The sequence below is a fragment of the Anabrus simplex genome, chromosome 12, assembly GCF_040414725.1.
Source record: "Anabrus simplex isolate iqAnaSimp1 chromosome 12, ASM4041472v1, whole genome shotgun sequence".
In the NCBI taxonomy this organism is placed as follows: Eukaryota; Metazoa; Arthropoda; class Insecta; order Orthoptera; family Tettigoniidae; genus Anabrus; species Anabrus simplex.
In genome coordinates, this window is record NC_090276.1 from 9,650,206 (window position 1) to 9,670,127 (window position 19,922).

A 19,922-nucleotide genomic window follows, 5' to 3' on the forward strand; every position below is an offset into this window, starting at 1 on the left:
AATTTTGTATCTATAAGTTTGTTCTTTGTTAAATTTTTTTCTTTCATTTTTTGGGTTGGCAATATTGATCTCTGTTTCCGCCAGTTTTAAATTTACCAATCTTAAATTTTCTAAATTAATTTTCCACCAATCCTAGATTTCTTCTTCAGTTTTGACTTGTAATCCTTAGACGACCAATAAAAGTTTGTGGGCGGGTTTGTTATCATTCATGAAAGGTCTCGAATGTTCCACGAGGGTATATAAACTGCTGATTTTCTTGTCTCGGGGCCACTTCTGTAACATCTTTCTTAGTGTATGGATATGTAGCGGGGGGCGGGAAGCGCCTCTTTCTCCAAGCATTTACAAGGTAATGGCCTGTTAACATCTTCATTTCTTGCTAGCTCAGCAGTTTAACTCTCGGGCAGGGTTCGAAACCTTTAGTATGTAACCTACCCTTTTAAAATGTAAATTCTTTTCTGTCTATCTACAAATTACAAATCTGTAAAGCGGGGATAGAGAGTGCTTCACACTCTCGAACTCCCCTTCATTTTGAATTTGAGGTGACTATGTTTTCGTAACCGTTTTTCTCTTCCTTCTTAAAGTCTTAAACTTATTTGCCAACTAGTCACCTCCATATTTGGGATTAGCCTCTGTATCATCGGCCTAGCGCCACATAGGTTTTAGACAAAAACTTTGTGTAGGAGTGCAAGTTATCGCCTCCATTCAATCTTGTATTATGGGCCAGTAATTTAACCTGATGTTTTGTTTTCCTCATGTAAAGGCCCTGTAGGTTGGGTATCAAATACCCCTGTTTCTTAGTGTGCCTTGAGGGCAGTCTGAAATGAAGGTTGTAGCCTTTGATAGGCTGGTAATATTGAGAGCGGTTCTGCTCTTTTCTTTAACATTGTAATTAGGAGCAAGTGCTCCTTGTACTTAGGGGTTTTCTGCCCTGTAGCGTTTGTGATTGTGAGCTGAGAGCTCAAGAGTTAATGAATTCGGGCCGTAGCCCAATATATGTAAAAATCACTTAACTGGTTTTTGGTACAGCGACTGTATACTTGATTGTCTTTGTTATTTCCCCTAGCGGGAACCGGTTAAATATTCTCTGAATTGTGTACCTGATTTAACTTGTTATTTGTTGTATGCTCAAAATTCTATGCTACCATTGTTTAGTTTTGAAAATATAACCTTGTTAAAATTTTAATTCATATTTCGTGCTTCTGCAGTTGAGACCTATTCCAACCCGTCCCTTCTTTCACCTCTGCTGTTCCACAGTACCCTCGGAACAAGTGGTAGCAGAGCGTGGTTGAATGGGTCTCAATTTAGCCCCTTTTGATGGCTAAACATTGTTTTCGATTCGAACTCGAACAATTTTCTCAGTTGCTGGATTTTTTTATTTTTCTAAAAAAAATTCTGTCGTCATGTCCGGCCCTCGCGACGTCCTCCATCCAGGCTATTTGCGCAAGGAGGAATTGATCTATGAATTGACAATTAGAAATGTGCAATCTGGAGGCACGGTTGCAGTAGATTCCAATAAGCTTAAAGAGTCCCTGGATTTGCCTATTTCCATCCCCACTTTGGGAGAGAAAGAGATTGACGATGCTCTCTCCACGATCACTGACAATACTACTGAGCTAGCATCCGTAGTTAGTTTTTTTGAAGTAAGTGATCCATCTCCTAATCAACTCAAAAGAGTACAGGCCAGATTGTACCACTTTTATAATAGGGTATGTGATCTATTGTCCTTGAAGTTAAATGACCTTCACGGTATGGAAGCTAGTGCTGTTGCCGAAAACTTGTCTAAAGGCCGGTCTCCACTGATTAACATTTAACACCGACATGTTAAATTTAACATGTTACAATTAACATGTATATTGTGATTGTGCCTTCCAATTGACTTTGCATGTTAACTCAGAATGTTGAGGTTAACACTTTTAACATGTTGGCGTGTTTTCCGCTCCAAGTGGAAAACATGTCAAGTCAATTCGTTGTTCGTGAGATGTTGGCACTGCTTCGGCAACTTTCTTGCCGTTTCCATGTCAACAGATAGCCAAACGATGCAAACGACGTGCTTCTCGTGAAGTAGGATTATAGTTACAACACTCCGCGACACTCATTCTCTTTGTTATAAGAAGCTACAAATACAGTACCGGTACCGGTAGGCGCACGCGTGTCGTCCTCTCTGCACTAAACTAAAATTTATAGTCAGAAATGGAGTGGAACAAGATTACTTTGGACTTAATTAATGACATAATAGAAAGGCCTTGTTTGTGGGATGTCTCATCAAAGGAATACAGAGATAAAGCGAAAAAAGCCGACAGTTTCCAGGAACTCTAAATTATCTATAATTATTCCCGCGAGTGCATCGAAAAAAACTAGCGTACCTCCGCTCCCAGTACAGTCGAGTATTGCAAAAAAATCAGAAAAGTCGGGGGGCGGGCGCGCATGAAGTTTATACTTCAAAGAGGTTTGCTTTTAAAGCAATGAGCAGGATGATGGGAGGAAATGTGTCTAATAAAAATGCATTTATAAGTCATAACAAGGAGCAACAGTGGCAATAACACAGGCCAAATCCTCTTTATCTGAGTCCATTATCCTTGTTTGAAAATACTAGACACCACCTAAATGTATTACCGCAAATTGATATGATGAACTACCTGTATATAAACAAAGAAAGTCAAGTTTAACATGTTTATTAAGTGTGGACACAATGTTAAATGAAACAGTATTCAACATTTAACATTTAACATGTTGATGGTGTCACCAGTTAACATTCAACACTTTTAACAATTAACATGTTGTTGCTAAATGTTAATCAGTGGAGACCGGCCTTAAAATGTCTAGTAAAGTTAGCCATTTGTTATCTGGATGTGCTATTCCAAAATCCGACCAGCCTATGGTAGTAAATATCGTAAGTGGGGAGGATTCCTCTAAAGAGGAAGGAGGTAGTACTGCGGAGGCTACCCAACGAACATCTGCCCCATTAGAAACTGAGTCCGATCGTCGCACGTCCATTCCACCCTTCGTGTTAAATAATGCACCTTCTGAATCTGCTTCTCCGCCACTTAGGCCCCTTCCTACTACGTCCCCGGGTTTCAGCAGTTTGCCCCATCCTTTAGCAATGTTGCTCAGAGGTATTTCTAAGTTTTCCGTTAACTCTACCAGTGACGTAAGTTCATTCTTAAGGTTTTTAGTTGAGTTTCAGGATCATGCCCTGGTTTTTTCTCTTTCTCCGTGTCAAATTTTGCAGATCATCTATCCCTATGCAATTGGTGTTCTCTCCGACAAGATAGTTAGAGCAATTGCTGAACAGTCATCCATAGAAGATGGTTGCCTATATGTACTTCCTCTTAAAACAATAATCACCACCACCACCACCACCACCACCACCTTCCATACTGACCGCCCGCGCCCAAAGAGTGACCGTGACGATAATCGTATGCTCGCGCTACTTGTGACAAATCCTGAGGCTGTACCTTAAGGCCACGGCTGCTTCCTTCCAACTCCTAGGCCTTTCCTCCCCCATCGTCGCCATAAGGCCTATCTGTGTTGGTGCGATGTAAATCCAATAGAAAAAAAAGAGACTTCTGGTCAGGATGTAATAGTGTCGAGGATAGTAACAAAAGTATGTTCCTGCAACGGTCGCGCGCCCAAAAGCTCGAACTTGTTCGAACTCTGACGTCATCTGTTCAAGCAGCTCGAACCGGGCTCAAGCACGTTATTACGTATGGAGGCCTAGGGAGTATTTCATTTTCACGCCCTTCGTGACGTGGCCGGTAATACCGTCGGGGTCGTAAAAGAACAAGAGTTGACCAAGGGAGGTCGGATAGGATAGATGAAAGTGAGGAGCCTGGCACAAGTAAGTGGAAGCAATGCCAGGACTCAGCTAAGGGCCCTATGGTCGCCAACCCACGTTCCAAAGTTCAGAGCCCCTGGGGCTAGGCCAGTATGGAAATACTATACAGTAGTTGATATGATAAGTTATATCGTCGGGCAGTATTTCTTCAAAAGATTCGGGACATTAGAAGTGGGGAAAAATAATATTCACCTTTACAATTTATTGTAAGGTTTTAATAATGCCTAGGGAAAAAAACTTTGTTAACATGATGTGCAATAAATTAACAAACGGGGTGTAATTACCCATGTAATGTCTCTGCTTACAGTGCTTAAATGTAGGTTTAAGAATAAAATGACTAACTTATGACGAGTGTTAATCATAAAATATAATCTCATACAAGTACAACATACAACAGGGGCTGATACTCAACCTTGAAGTTCGTTACAGAAACAATCTTAACCTTATTCATGTTATACACGTACATTGCAATACCTAAGTGCAATGAAGATTGAAGAAAATGGAACTGAAAAAATAAGGCATATTATATTCATAGTTTCTTCTCTAACAACGAATAAGAAATTGATGAACTTAATACAAGCATTCCTCCCATATATATTTATCATTCAATCCTGTGTTACAGAGTAAACTGTTGCACACTTCTTGAAGCTTACCGTATCACAGTTGCAAAGTACTGTAACAAACATTCATCAGCTTACAATGGGAGTGTTCTAGGCGAACTTCGTGTTGCCGCCACAAGAGCGCAGCAAGGACCGAAGGGGTCCTGGCGCATACGAATGGGCGGACATGCTTCATTCTTTCTAATGCAATCAGCTGTTCTGTCAGGCATCGAAATGAGTGAAATAAAGAATTATGGGAACTGGAATTTATTTCAATTGAAGGCGGAACTCAGAAGAAGAAATGCGAAAGTTCATGGAAGGAAGAGTGACCTTATAAAGAGGTATTGTTGTTTGGATTAAAGCTGCTGTATATTTTCATAACCTGACATAGGCCTAGGCCTAGTACAATGTCAATTTTATGGATGCTTTAATCGTCAATATCCGCGTAACATTTCGTATTTTATCCTTTGTAGTCTCGAAGATTATGATGCCACATTTAATGTGGAAAATCGGCAGGAGGATGAGGAGGAGGATATTTTCATGATGAAAGTACCAAGTGCAGTAGTATACAAGGACGTAAATGAAAGTACAGACCTTCCAACTGTGACTGCCCAGTGTTTTTCAAGATATTTAAAGAACTGTGAGCAACGTGATTCAGGTGTGGGTAGTAAAATGTACAAAGAGAGGTATTTGTTGTGCTTGCGTTGGGCACAGGAAGGTGAATTTACATTTTTAAAAGGCAGAGTTGCATCAGAGTATAGGAAAAGTGTGGTATACCATGTAGACTTGAAAATAGCAGACTTCTTAATTGAGGAGTGCCAGTGTGAATGTAGTGCTGGTATGGGGCCATTTGCTCACTGCAAACATGTATGTACTACATTACATGCTTTGTTAGATTTCAATACCAGCAAGACCTTCATCTGCCAGGAAACTTGTACCAGCCAGCTACAATCTTTCCACAAGTGCAAACAAATTTAAAGCCTCCCCAGTTAAGGCAAATGCACTAGTTTTAAAGACAGTCCAGGTCAAGTCATCTGTTCAAGATATAAGAAGTCATGATCCCAGGCCACACCAGTTCCGAAATACTTCTTCATACAATGAGTACTTCAGAAATCTATCCATAAACTTCACTGCAAATTACCCATCTCCTAATCCCATGCCAATCTTACAGTTGTATCCCTCTGCACATCTTAAAGCTGTTTATAATGATCATGATTATTTTGGATCTGGTGAAGAGAAATTTTTAACTTCTAGAAAGTTGAAAGATGTTTCTCCAGGGGATTGTACTGATGTGGAACTTAAAACTAGGGGACAGAGTGCAAATCCACTTTGGTTCACAGAACGCTCCATCAGAATACCTAGCTCACTGTTTAAACGTGTTTGTCACCTTACCGAGAGGACTGACACAAAACAATTCTTAGCTCAACTAATATCAAGTCATGAATTGTCTACACCTGCTATTGTTCATGGAAGAAAGTATGAAGCTGTGGCAGTAAAGGCTTTTGAGAAACGTTACTGTATGAAGGCACATGAGTGTGGTTTATTCATAAGCACAGAACATCCATACTTATGTGCTTCACCTGACCGAGTTCTGGATGAGAATGAACTTCTTGAAATCAAGTGCCCATACTCATGCAAAGATGAAATGGTTTCCTGTGAAACTGCGGAATACTTGTATCTTTGTGTTGTATCAGGAAACCTAGCTTTGAAAACTGATCACTCATACTACTATCAAATACAAGGGCAGCTGTACTGTGCTGACAGGAGTCTTTGTAGACTTGTAATATACACCTTCAGGGACATGAAAGTTATCCTTATTCATAGGAATGAAGAATTTATTAAACATATGATTTCTTCACTAAAACTCTTTCACAATAACTATCACAAATCATATATCATAAATAAGTTCCTCTACTTAGGCAGTGAATAAGAGATGAGTTCATAAACATTGTATAACACAATGTAATCCTTGTACTGTTCTGTAATCTTAATGCTGCAACATCATTTACCTTAAATGGAATTACAATTTAAAACATTTAATTTATTTTGTTACATAATTTTTGTTCTTAAAACATAATTCCTAAAATAATAAGCACCTGTGCTCATATCCTAAAAGGCTGTAAGACTACAAATGATCAAGTATAATGGAAATTGCTACACATCACCAGAAGTTCTGTTTTTATAGGTATTGTATTTTAAAAGTTACTTAAAACTGACTTCACTGTTACTAATCAAGCATCCTTCCCAACAATATTTCTTCTAAAATTGCAGAGCATATAACAAATAAATATGATTTCTGATGACAAGGAAGTATGTGAGGGACTCAGTGGAGATTGCAGTATTTTATATGTTTTACCCAAGCCTATTAGTCTCTCAATATGTACCCTTTTCCTGGCTATTTTCCTGTCTGTTCTTAAAGTTTCACTTGGAAGCCTATTCATTTTCTTAAAAAATCTTGGGATGTTAACAGTGACACCATGAGGAACAAGCATATCTTGTATATCAAATCCCTTATCAGCCATAATGGAATCACCAAAGTGAAATTTTTCCAGAATGTCACTTCTTTCCATCAACTGTCTGTCACTAGTTGCACCTCCATAGCATTGTGAAATATATGAAATCAATCCACCTGGTGTTGAACCAACTAAAACTTTTATTGTGTTTCTATTTTTGTAAGAGGAGAATGTTGCTTGTTGAGCTGTTGGAAGAGATGGTTTTTTGATGGGGCATTCAGTTGAGTCTATGATCAAGCGTGTGGTTGGATACTTAATTTTAAAATCAGTTGGCATATGAAATTTCACCAGCTGTTTTGAAGGCCATATATCTACCTCTTGCCACTGGAGATACATGAATCTTAACCAAGTGCTAAAAATGTTTGAGACTTGAGAGACAGAAGTAGAAAACATGAAACTCACCTCTTTGTAGGGTAAATTCCTTCTTAGAATGATCATAGTCAAAAAGAATAAATCTAAAACTTCTAAATGTGTAGGTGGTGGGCTATTTATATAGCTAAGATGATATGATGCAGATCTTAGGTAATAAAAAACAAACATAAATTTCACATAATTTTCTAAACCAGTGTAATAGTGCAGCATGTTGTCATTTCCTTGAAAATTATTTATAGTGTATGGGACAAATTTGCTCTTAGTTTGGGTGAAGTGAGATTCTCTAGAAATTTCACTTTTTAACTGTAGGCCTATTTCTTCAGTCTGTGTTGCAGTACTTGTAGATTGTAGCCTTGCTGTATTTTGGTTATGGGGATGATCAGTAGTAGAAACCTCTAATTCTTCACCAAATGGAAAGGGGCAAATGTCATCAATAACCTCAAAAGCATTCTGGCTACTTGCAGGAGGTACACAGACACTGCTATCTTTGCCTCCTGGGATTAACAGTAACTGTCTCTTGTCATGTCTCTGTTTTCGTTTCTTTGCTGTTTCACTGCCCTCCTTTAATTTTGTCCATGCAAATACCGAAGGCACAGCTGTCTTTTGCAAGGTCTTCTTAAGAGGTATATTGCCTCCTGAAAATGAACACATGGTGGTATGTTATGGAATTGCAGATCGAATTTTGGGATTAAGATTTAATGTTAAATAAAAGTAGCTATGACTTCTGCAGCTCTTTCTGCCTACTACACATGTCTGGTATATGTACGGGATTAAAGGTTAGAATTAAATAGGAAATTCCCGAGGCGATTAATTAAGTACCAATGAGGCATTTAAGAGACCTTTAGTTTCTAAACTATGTTACTGATGATTGAATTACATGTCCTACCTCGCCAAGTAGAGCTTATATAATCCTTAGGTGCGAAATGTTCGAAACAAGCAACACTGCTGTCAGTTGGATTCCATTTAATCCGCCGAATTTGTTTTATCCATTGTTTTCTCAAAGTGGGATGCTTTGGAAACCTATGCCCTCCTCTGTTTCTACACAGTGGTACACAGCAGCACGTACTTGGCATTATCTAAAGTATAAAATCTCATCGAAGAATTGAGTTTCATTTACCCCGGAAAGTCTTTGTAAACCACGTTTCTTCTATTGCCGTTTGGGTTCTAAGATGCGACTTAGAACCGTAGGTGTGAGAAATAGTCTTCTCTCAAGTCGAAAAAATGTATTTTTAAAGGGGATTCCAAATACCTATTTCCACGTCAGTAACATCTTCAGTTTTTGAGATATAAGTATCCCCATAAAAATAGTTCAACCCCTTTAACAGTCCTACCTCCACCCCCAATCTACCTAGGTAGATTTTACGAAAACAAAAAAGAACATATTTCTTTAGTTTTAAAGGAGATTCCAAACACCAGTTTTCACGTTTATAACATCTTCCGTTTTTGAGATGCAAGTATCCTCGTAAAAAATAATTCAACTAATGTCTAAATTATTCCCCCTATGTGGATTTTCCGAAAACAAAAGAATCTTGTTTCTTTATTTTTAGGAGATTCCAAATACCAATTTTCACGCCTGCAACATTTCATTATTGAAATATAAGTATCCTCATACAAAGAATTCAACTCATTTTTCAATTCTTTCACCCTCTTAAGTGGATTTTCTGAAAACAAAAATACGTACTTCTTTAGTTTTAAAGGAGACTCCCAATACCAATTTTCGCGTCTGTAAAATATTCAATTTAAGTGGTTTTTTTTCGGAAACAAAAAATATGTGGTTCTTTATTTTTAAATGATATTAAAAATACTAATTTTCACGTCTGTGACATGTTAAATGTTGAGATATGCTATCGATACGCTCATTTTAAAAATTCATCCCCTTTTTCAGTTCCCTTTAAGCGGGTTTTCCGAGAACAAATCACCTGTGTTTCTTTACTTTCACTGGACATTCCAAACACCAATTTTCACGTGTGTAAACTGTTACCTTTCTGAGAAATACTGTAGATACATATAGTCTTTAAAAAAACTCACCCCCTTTGTCAATGCCGTTCACCCTTATTAAACTGGAATTTCCAAAAAAATGTTTTTTTAAAAGAAGATTCCAAATACCAATTTTAACGTCTGTAACATCTTGTTAAAGGAATTTCCGGAAACAATCTAAAATTTAACTTCTTTATGTGCAGTAGTTTTGGCTCGGCGATGATGAATCAGTCATTCAGTCAGTCAGGACAGTCATTTTATATAAGTTACTGTGCGATCCCGCCCGTATGTGTGCCTTACCCTACAGTTTTCTTTCCCAAACAGGAAGTCATAATATGTTTATCATACCGATTGGGAACGAACTTTGACTAAAAAGGGCATTTAGCATTTCACAGTTCATCTCAGTTACCCCAAAGACTATGAATACGTCACTAATATCGTCATTTTCGGATTTTTAAGTTTCACCCTTTCCTTTAGGGGTGCTAGGGTCTTCTTGCCCCTACGGTATTTTTTCCAGATAGTAAGTTATATGAGTATCAAATCTGGTCGAGAGCTATGCTGGAACATACACACATTAACCCGTAAACTCTGTAATTTGCGACATTTTCTCACCTTCTCACCCCATGTTCCATGGGGACAGAACTTCGACTTCTCATTTTTGTATAATTATATTATTTGATAAAAGCAGAAATAAGTTTTAAGAAACACATAATCTTCACATAGTGTTGGGTAGGCAACCCGCTGATCGGACTTGTCTTGCGGTTTGCTTATCTTCCCCTATTTAATTGTTCACCCCTTAGTGCCGAACTAGCAATCAGATTTCGTTCAAACAACTTCATAATCCCTCTCAGATATAATAAGAACAAACTGTGAAAATTTCAGCGAAATCGGTCAAGTAGTTTTTGAGTCTATTAGCTTCAAACATACCAACATCCAATTATATATATTCTTCAGGGATTACAATGTTTTGTAAGTTCACACTTATATCAATATTTCAGGGAGACACGGTGCATTCCCTTGGATGATATCCATCGTAGAAATATTCGAAACACAGAAATTTTGCACACGACGCTAAGTCAGGTTTGACATAGTTACATTTCTGGGTGGGAATGTCACTCGGGAAAGAAACGTCAACGTTACTGAAGATATCACGAGTTGGCAATACGTTTGCGACAAACCATGCATAACAGATTATTTTTCCAATACCTGGTGGCGCTTGCAATTGATTAGGAATCAATGCATCGATTTTTACTGCGTCGCGTGTAGTCGTGATATCCCTTTGCTGTGAAAGGAATGTAGAACAATAGTTTTAAAATTAATTTACCAGGTAGAACATTAATAGATGAAAAAGGACACCGATATTTCAAAATACATTGAACAAATCCATTCATGCAGTAATCGTCAATGGATAAAAGTAAATAAATGACGCAAAAAGCACAATTCTTCAGGATTTGATCACGGGGCACTAACGTGTGAATCCGCGACGAAAGCCTCTCTTGAACTTGCTACGTGCTAATAAGGACGCAAACCACGTCGGAAATTCGACAGTCATTTTCTCGGAAACTTGACTGCCTACGGGGCCAAAACATGTGTTCAATTATTATTGATTAGGTGGAAAACTTTTAGCGCTTGTTGTATTCAGCAAAGTTTCTGGGAAACTGTCTTGTTACACTTGGTGGGTTCCCCTCGTTGGACTTCCGAAGCAAGAGTGAAGCCCAAGGACAAGGGGAGATATTTTCTATATTGAACCTGAATTCGTGTGTTTTAGTTATTTATATTTATAACACGAGTGTTTAAACGTTGCATTACGCCATGCATTTTTCGTTTAACTGACTTATGCTGCCCCCGGTACAATGATAATTCTGTTTTCCTTACAAGACTCAATGAAACCTGTTGCAACCACCACCACCACCACCACCACCACCACCACCACCACCACCATCACTTCCTTCCAGCAAGCCGGGTAGGAGCTTTGTGAACGATATGCCTCATCTGAATTCTGTCCTGGTACGATATAGTTTTTCCCTCTTCACTACATCCCATGTTACACCTCACCTCTTGAGATCTTCATTAACCTGGTCTGTCCATCTTTATCTAGATCATAAAATAGGGCTTCTACCGATCACTTTCATCTCCAAATACTACTGGCGTGGAGTTCGAGTTGGGTGTATTCACTTCACATGACCTAACCACTTCAATATTGCAACACCTTTCCTTTCCTCCATGGTCAAGTTCACCTGCAGGTCTCTCCTTGCATTTTCATTCTTGACTCTCTCTCTCTCTCTCTCTCTCTCTCTCTCTCTCTCTCTCTCTCCTGGTTTTTTTGTAGAGCTGACCTAAGGGACTTCATTTCACATGCTTTCATTTGACTCACTTCTCTCTTATATATGACACAGGTCTCCAGACTATACGTCATGATTGGCAGGAGACAGGTTTTATACACTGTTCAAAAACATGGGGGAACCTTTTTGAACGTATGCCATACTCCACACAATACCTCACACCCAGATATATTATCAACTAAACCTTTATTCTTTACTGTTGAAGTATACAAAAGAACATCGATGAATTTGCGTTCATTTCCAGAACATAAACGGAAATGTCCAAATAGGGGCGAAAACAAAGTGATAACAGTCCTCCAGAGTGGATTGTTATCCCAGGTGGAGACTTCAGTATGGTGTATGTCTTCCACGAGTATTTATTACAGCTTGGAACCTACATGGCATGCTCCGTATAAGTCGACGGAGGTCACGTTGCGGTATCAGGTCCCATTCTGCAATGAAAGCCTGTTCGAGGTCTTCGGAGAGTCTGTGGTAGAACAGGACGCCCATGAACACTTCTGTCAAGCCTATCCCCCACATGATCGATGGGATTAAAGTCGGGGCTCAATACTGGCCATTCCATCTCTTGAATGCCCAGTTCTCGCAAGACAGCTCTGGTGATGCGCACATGAGCCCTGACATTGTCATGCATGAGTACGAATTCAGAGCCAACACCGTATGCAGCAAACAACACATGCTGTAGCAGTATCTGCTCGATGTACCCCGCAGCAGTAAGATTACCGCAGACGACGAAAAGATCCGTAAGGACATCAATACTGATACCACCCCAAACCATCACAGAACCTTGTCCGAATCAGTCGCCTTCCTGGACAACATTTGGCAACTGCTCACCACGGCGTCTCCATAAACGTTGACATCCATCACGCTGTGTCAGGGGAAATCTGGACTCGTCTGTGAACAACACAATCTCCATTGGCGAAGTTGCCAGTTGACGTGGGTATGGGCAAACAGAAGGCGAGCTGCGCGATGTTGTTGCGTTAAACGGGGCACTCGAACAGGACGTCTGGGTCGTAAGGACACTTCCCGTAACCTGTTTCTTACTGCCTGGTCAGACACCGTGACTCCAGTGGCCCTCCTGAGGTCTCGCTACAATACTGTGGCAGTTGCTGAACGACGCTGCAACGCATAGATGGTCAGTTATCGGTCATCCTGTGGGGTTGTCATGCGTCCACGACCTTGTCCAACCCTCCTTGTGAACCGGCCTGTCTCAATGTAGCAATTGTACAAGTATTGAATAATTGACGGGGGGACATCGAGATCCACAGCAACACAGCGAAAAGTCCATAATTCCTGGATCAAAGTGACGGCTCTTGCGACTTGAACCTCGTTAAAATGTCTCATGGGATGTGCTGGTTTTCGTACATCGTGCTCAAATGACCGCAGTAGTCTGTGTACATCGCAACGACACACGGACGCACCGCTATTCACTTTGTTTTGACTGGTCGCCTGACAGTTTGCATGGCTACGCCTACAGATGAAGTATAACTTTGATTTGACATACCCTGAGTACATGAGGGTCTTACAATCGTCCTTCGTCCAGTTAGTGTTCTCTTTCTCTACCTCTTTGTTAATTTATTTTTATCTTCTTCTTATTCTTAAGAAAGATTTAAGAACAAGAAGAGAAAATGTACAGGAGGGTCTTAAAATATTCCTTCTTCGTCGTCTTATGATTATTACTTGTTCACTTCTGAACAAGAAGAGAAAACGTACAGGATGGTTTTAAAATTGCCCTTCTTCCTCCTCTTCTTCTCTTTCCTTCTACTTCTTCATTAACTTCTCAGATGAAAGAAACAGTCAGGAGGTGTAAAGAGAACAAAAGTTAAACAAGAGAGGTTGGATAAGTAACAACTTGGCCCGCCACACTGAGAACAATTTGAGAGACCCCTGGAATAGCGCTACTGTACCAGAGACTGACTTACATTCAGAAGCAATACGAGGATCATCATATTGCAGCCCCTGGCAGCAACCATAAGTGCTGTAAGTCCGTTCTTCCCCGGACGGTTCGCATCTACTCCCACCTCCAGGAGGAGTGTCGCCATGTCTTCGTGCTGTCCACTACAGGCGTACATGAGTGGAGTCCATCCACTCCTGTTGGGTCCATTTATCTCGTTGTAGGAAACTTGATCACTGCAAGGTTTTTAAGAGAAAGTCATCAAACGAAGGGCAGGAAATTCTATACCTACTAATATATTGTTCAACAAGAAAAATGATTATATTTCTGTAGTCTGCAAATATAAATACTACAAGGTCTCCCATCTATATAAATAAAATAAGAATTATGACTATACATTGCTCAGAATTGAAAAAGAATGATATTTCTGTATCGATGATATCCACAGTAACCAAGAATTGCACTATAATTTTCTATCTGTGTATATGTCTACCCACACATCACGAGAAAATGGCTGCCGAGAATTTAATGAAAATAGGTATGGTGTAAAGTCAGGGAATAAGCCACTACAATTTAGGCTATAAATAATTCACTCTGAGTGATATGGTAGTTTAGGGGAAGGCCTAAAATTTAATTATCGAATATTTACATTATTAGTGGTCCTATCGATAAATGTTACATAACTAAAGTTATGCATGTATGTATGTATGTTGGGTATTCAGCCCGAAGGCTGGTTTGATCCTCTGCAGCTCCGCCAACAGCTGTCATAAATAGCCTAGGCGTTACTGAAGAGGCGTACTAGGGAAATCAGGAGTGAGGTAGTTTCCCGTTGCTTTCCTCGCCGAGCCAGCCGTTGCTATTACATATCAGTCTGCCAAGCCCACTGAAATGCATGCACCAACCGACCCTATGAGTGATATTTTCACACGATTCATAGCAGGGACTGGCTGCATAAGGAATGGGTATTACTAGCATCACTCCTACCTCAGTCACTTTCATATTGTCAAAGCCAAGGATGAGACAGACAGGTCAATGAAAGTAACAAATTTGATATAGTCCATACAAGAAGACGTAGTGCACTGTAAATACTGCATCTCACCAGCAAAGGCATAACATAGAATTAAATTTCTGATCATTTATGTCATACATTTTTACAGTAACGGCTATGATAAAAGACATATTCGCGAAATTTGATTTTTATTGAATGAAATAGTAGTTTAGGGGAAGGTGCCTACGAGTTCCAATCATTTATGTCTTATATAGTTTTACCGTAACGACTGTGATAACAGAATAATGAACTTAGACTTCTGATGCTTGGTCCATATTAGAGATGGCTGAAAAAAAAAGTAGCAGTTACTTCGTCACAGTTACATGCTTGTCACTGCTGCAAATGTAACGAGGACAAAAAATAACAGGTTACCGGGTAACGACAACAGAATAACGTGCTAGTGAAAACAGTAATTGGGAAGTGGGAACTGTCACTAGTGGCAGCGTACAGACACAGAATGTGACCTTCAGAGTTCAGATACTACGCTCGTCTTCCAAGTGAGAGCGCTTTCGTTGGAGAAGTCAAATACACTATAGTGTATAATATACTCTATAGTGTATTTGTTTAAGTTGCTGCTGTCATCTGGTAACTGAAGTGTAAACTGTTATGACATATTCAACTACTCAGGGCTATAATCGTTGATTCAGACATCGCGCAGGGCTACCTACATTATAATATTATAAGTTTTTTTTTTCCTTTTTTTGCTATTTGCTTTACGTCGCCCCTGACATATATGTCTTATGACGACGATGGGGTAGGAAAAGCCGAGGAAGTGGAAGGAAGCGGCCGTGGCCTTAATTAAGGTACAGAACCGGCATTTGCCCGGTGTGAAAATGGGAAACCACGGAAAACCATCTTGAGGGTTGCCGACAGTGGGGCTCGAACCCATTATAAGTTTCACCCGTATAATTATTCTTGTACCACAAATAAATTAGAATGCTAACTTTCCATATTGATATCATAGCTAACATTACTTCATTTTACATTATCGATCCTCTTGTACCGGTTTGTGTCGAGGTTTTGCAGAGATTATCGTGTTTTCTTGTCTTCTATCCTTGATCGGGGCATTGTCAAACTCACTCCTAGATTTCAAAAAAGACGCTAAGTTGTCTTCTCATTTTATCCGTTGTCTGCATCTCGTTAACTTTATAGCAAATAGGAATGCGTGTTTTGCTGCACCAACTTTCAACAGTGTAGAGATGCGTGCGCGCATGTGCGAGTGAATGAATGGGACTTCGCAACACAGTTGTAAGGAGACAAGCTTGAAGCCGTGACCAGGCTGTGACCAATAAAACATGAGTAACGTTGGACGTTATTTTTAACTGTTGCTTTTCACAGTTACTTTATTGTAGCAGTGACAGATGTGGCAGTTACACCAAAATAACCGTTTGTCACACCTCTAGTTTATATCAATGCTGAGCATTGCTAACATGGAAATAGTGTTTAACTGGCGATGGTTTTTGTCACGATTGTCTTAAGGTGTAAATTCACAAAGAAAAATGTGAAGTAGATTATAAAAATGAGAAAATCCTAAAGGAGCGGTCGCTTGAAGAATAAGACAAGAGAGAGTCATGAAAGAAGGAAAAACTACCTTTACATTAGATGCTCTAATATCCCAGAGTTGGAAGAAAACAATGTGAAGGCCTACAATATGGACAGCTCATAAAAATGATCAACAATTGCATGATATTGACCACTGATGTGATTTGCCTCTTCTCTTGCCACTCATCTCTGACAGATGGGATTACAGCTGCGTCTCGAGTAAAACGGCATGCCTGAATATTGGCGGAAAGTAGCTGGGGAGTTATAGTTGGGCCCACGAGAGTAGAAGTCTGACATTTGAGCGGCGAAAGCAGTAACTACGAAGTACGCTGTGTTGTCATAGTTACCTCCATATGCGGCATATCACCCTTTCATACAGGCTGAATATTTAATCAACTATGTTGACCTAATACAATTCAATAAACTTTGACCCATTCCGAAGCTCGTGCTAATAATCCCAGCATTCAAGACAAAACCCGGCATTGCCAATAAATATGAGATTTCATATTCACTAAACTGACAGTAACTTCAACAAATGCGCATGTTAAATAGAGAATAGAACTGTACAACTACCCACTGATTAACTTACCAAAAATCTAACAACGATAATAGTATTCAGGAAACAAATTCTTAAATCTATATATTGAAACGGGAATGCCCTGCGAGCATTCGCGTTCATGTAATTCTTGAGAGGAACTCGCTAACACCCGGCAGTATGCATTCAAAACGAGTGCCGAGCGCGCAGGCATTGTGGGAGACAGCATGCAAGCAAGCGCTGCTCCAGCATGCCAGCCAAGGCCAAGTGACATCACACCGAAAGTTCTCTCCTGTTCTATGGCATTTCATCACGAACGGAAGGTTAAATCAATTTCGAGAACGCCACCTTGTAGGGCTGGACAATAAAAGCTGCTAACCAAAATTTCATTAAAATCGGTGGAAGGATGGCCGAGATATGAATTTTTTAAGATGCTTACATTTACACTCACGCCGTCCGACCTTAAGGAAGTCGCCAGCCTTCAGTGGGTCAGTCGAGGCCTCTTCCCCTCCGCCCCCCGAGAAGAAACCGCCGGGAAGGAGACGACGCCGCCCCAGGACCAGGAGGAAGATGACGCCGGCCCACCAGGAGAGGGCCGCCCAGCCGCAACCCAGGACAGCAGTGTACCGAGGAACAAGTCAGGAGAGGACCTCAGCGGGTAGCGGCAGCCAGGTGAGATGGAAACGTCCCCCTCAGCAGCTCTTGCAGTGTTTCCGCTGTCTGAGGTGGGGGCCACCGGCAGGAGAGCTGCGGGCTCCAAGTGAAGTGCAACCGTTGTGGGGGCGATCACCACTACACGGCCTGCGCGATACTTAAGGAGGCGCCGGTTTGCGCCAACTGCGGGGGTGCCCACCCGGCCTCCCATCGCAGTTGCCCAGTCTACCAGGCCATGGGGCGGGCAGAGAGGAAGGAGGCCCGGCGTCATGACCCACCCGCTTCCAGGAGGCCCCCGCCTCGGCGGGCTTGGCCTCATTCTCCGGGATCGGAGACTGGGTACGAGTGACCCCAAGGAGGTGGTGTGGTGCGGCAGGCCCTAGTGGTACTCGACGCATGGCTCCGCAGCCGGAAAGGCCCGCGCTAGTCACGGCAGTGCCCAGACGGACTGATCCACTGGCAGATGGAACGGCGAGACTATGGTTCATGGCTAGCTGGTGCATGAGACCTCTTCTCAACTAACACTACCACTGGACCTTTCCCAGTCCACATCCTTGCATGTGCTATCACAAAATGTCAGGTTTTACACGTAGGCTCTTTATCTTTCTGCCTATGTGGTTTTTCCCTGACCCTTCAATACCACACCTCAACACTACCTTACCAATTCAAACTCTTGCCGTGGTAGCGAGTCTAACTCGGAAACAGGCAGATACTCCTTGTATCACTTCCCACTCTTCCCTGCTATCTCTTTCTTCTTAGAAATTAATAGCATGTCGGAGGCCATGTAGATTGAGTCGATGGTCACGGCGGGGGAGCGGGCTACGTGGGCCCCCCGTAAAAAAAATTGAGTGGGTCAGTGTGTCACTGGATGTCTCAGTGTGTGTGTGTGTGTGTGTGTGTGTGTGTGTGTGTGTGTGTGTGTGTGTGTGTGTGTGTGTGTGTGTGTGCGCGCGCGCGCGCGCGCGCGAGCGAGCGAGCACATCGTCGTAAACCAGTCGCCTCGCTATGTGATGCGGTTCGTTACTCTGTCCGACTGAGGACCGGGGTTCGAAAGTACATAATACTAGTGTTGAAAGCCTTCTCTGTGGACTAACTTCGCGTGTAAGCTTATTCTCGTTAATATCAGTCTGTCTAGCGGTGTTACAATTGAAATATGTAATGCGAGTGGAATGTATTTTTTTTTTAAGTCTTTCTTTGTAAAATGCAATATGATGTTTTATTTTTATTGACCTAACCTGTACTGTATAATGTTGTAACATAGGCATTTGTAAATAGTAGAATTCTGTCTATAGTTCCTGGAAAGATCTAGAGAGTTACATAACTTTTGTACAGGGTGTGTTACTTTGTTGGTATGTGTTCTAGAAAGCGTGTTCTGTCTATTCTGGAAAAATACGACTTTCGCTATCATGCGTATTCTATAATGTTAGTCAAAGTTCTCGATCGAAAGTAAGGTTATGATTGGTGAGTCTAGGTGGCGATAGGGAACACGTGCACGCTGATTGGTTGCCTCCAAGGCCAGTAATTCCTATATATAGTGAGCGAGGCAGTGTTCGAATGAATTTGGTATCCTGATATCTGTCGGTCTTGGTCTACCCGTCTGCGAGCAGCCTATCTAGTTGACGTCCCCCGGTTTTCGGGATGGCACTCTCCTCGGGTAAGCACTCTTGAATTCCGTTCCTGCTAAAATTTCCGTAATGTTCCGATTTGCTTTTCATACAGGAGTCTGCCCTAACCTCGCCGAGATTCACCAAATTAGCTACTTATGACGCCTTAGTTTTTCAGCTAGACTTAACTGTTCGTTTCCGAGGCATTCCCGTTTTGTTTCACTAAAATATGTATATTGTAGTTTAATAGTATTTCCCTTGGGGTTTGCCTCTGATAGTTCTGTATCACTTTAGGTACGCTAGATTTTGGATAACCTGTAAATTGCATTGTACTACTGCATTGGTAACTAGTTGTACAGTTCATTTATAATTTGAATTTACACTGCTACGAATACCCTATGTATATCACTGAACTTATAGCTCATAACTTGGAATGTATATGTAGAATTATCTTGTAAATAATATTTTAAAAACTAAGGATCACGGTGATTCATTTCGGAATCCGGTATCTAAGCCATGTCCATGCCTTTGGTAGGTTCCCAGTCCTTCCATCTTCCCGTTTTGTCGTTCACTAGTTGGCCCTACTGATAGTTACGTACTTGTTTTGTTGGAGATCCGCGTAAAGGCTAGTTACTGTTTTTCCAAGTGTGTAGTGTTTCTTATATTGTGTATTGTACTCTTACCTTCCCCTTTTAACTGTGTTTGTGCCTTTTTTTGGTGTTACCACTGTAGTAGAGGTAACAGCGGTATAACTTCATTTCGTTTTGTGAATTGTGTAATTGAAGAGACTGTACATTTTGAAACTGTGCTTAAAGGAATTAGGGCATAAAGACTGTGCTTTAGTTGTTTCCTCTACAAGAGACTGTGTTAGGCTATTTCGTTAAAATTGTGCCCTAGCGACATAATTCTTTTATGGACAGTGTCACTTTATTTCGTAAAGACAGTGCCTACTTTTCTTTCAAAGACTGTGTCACTCACGCCGTGAGAAAAACAGTGTCAACATTTCCTTT

The 19,922-nt window shown here is 40.8% G+C and overlaps 1 protein-coding gene across 2 annotated transcripts in view; it reads right to left on the minus strand.

Moving 5' to 3' along the window:
* LOC136884443 (ankyrin repeat and SAM domain-containing protein 3) overlaps positions 1–19,922 on the minus strand; it is a 134,179-nt gene that overhangs the window by 78,925 nt on the left and 35,332 nt on the right. For both annotated transcript variants that reach the window (XM_067156610.2, XM_068229875.1), the window contains exon 3: positions 13,558–13,765. In XM_067156610.2, coding sequence (XP_067012711.1) covers positions 13,558–13,765 — 208 coding nt within the window. The remainder of the gene's footprint in view (positions 1–13,557; positions 13,766–19,922) is intronic.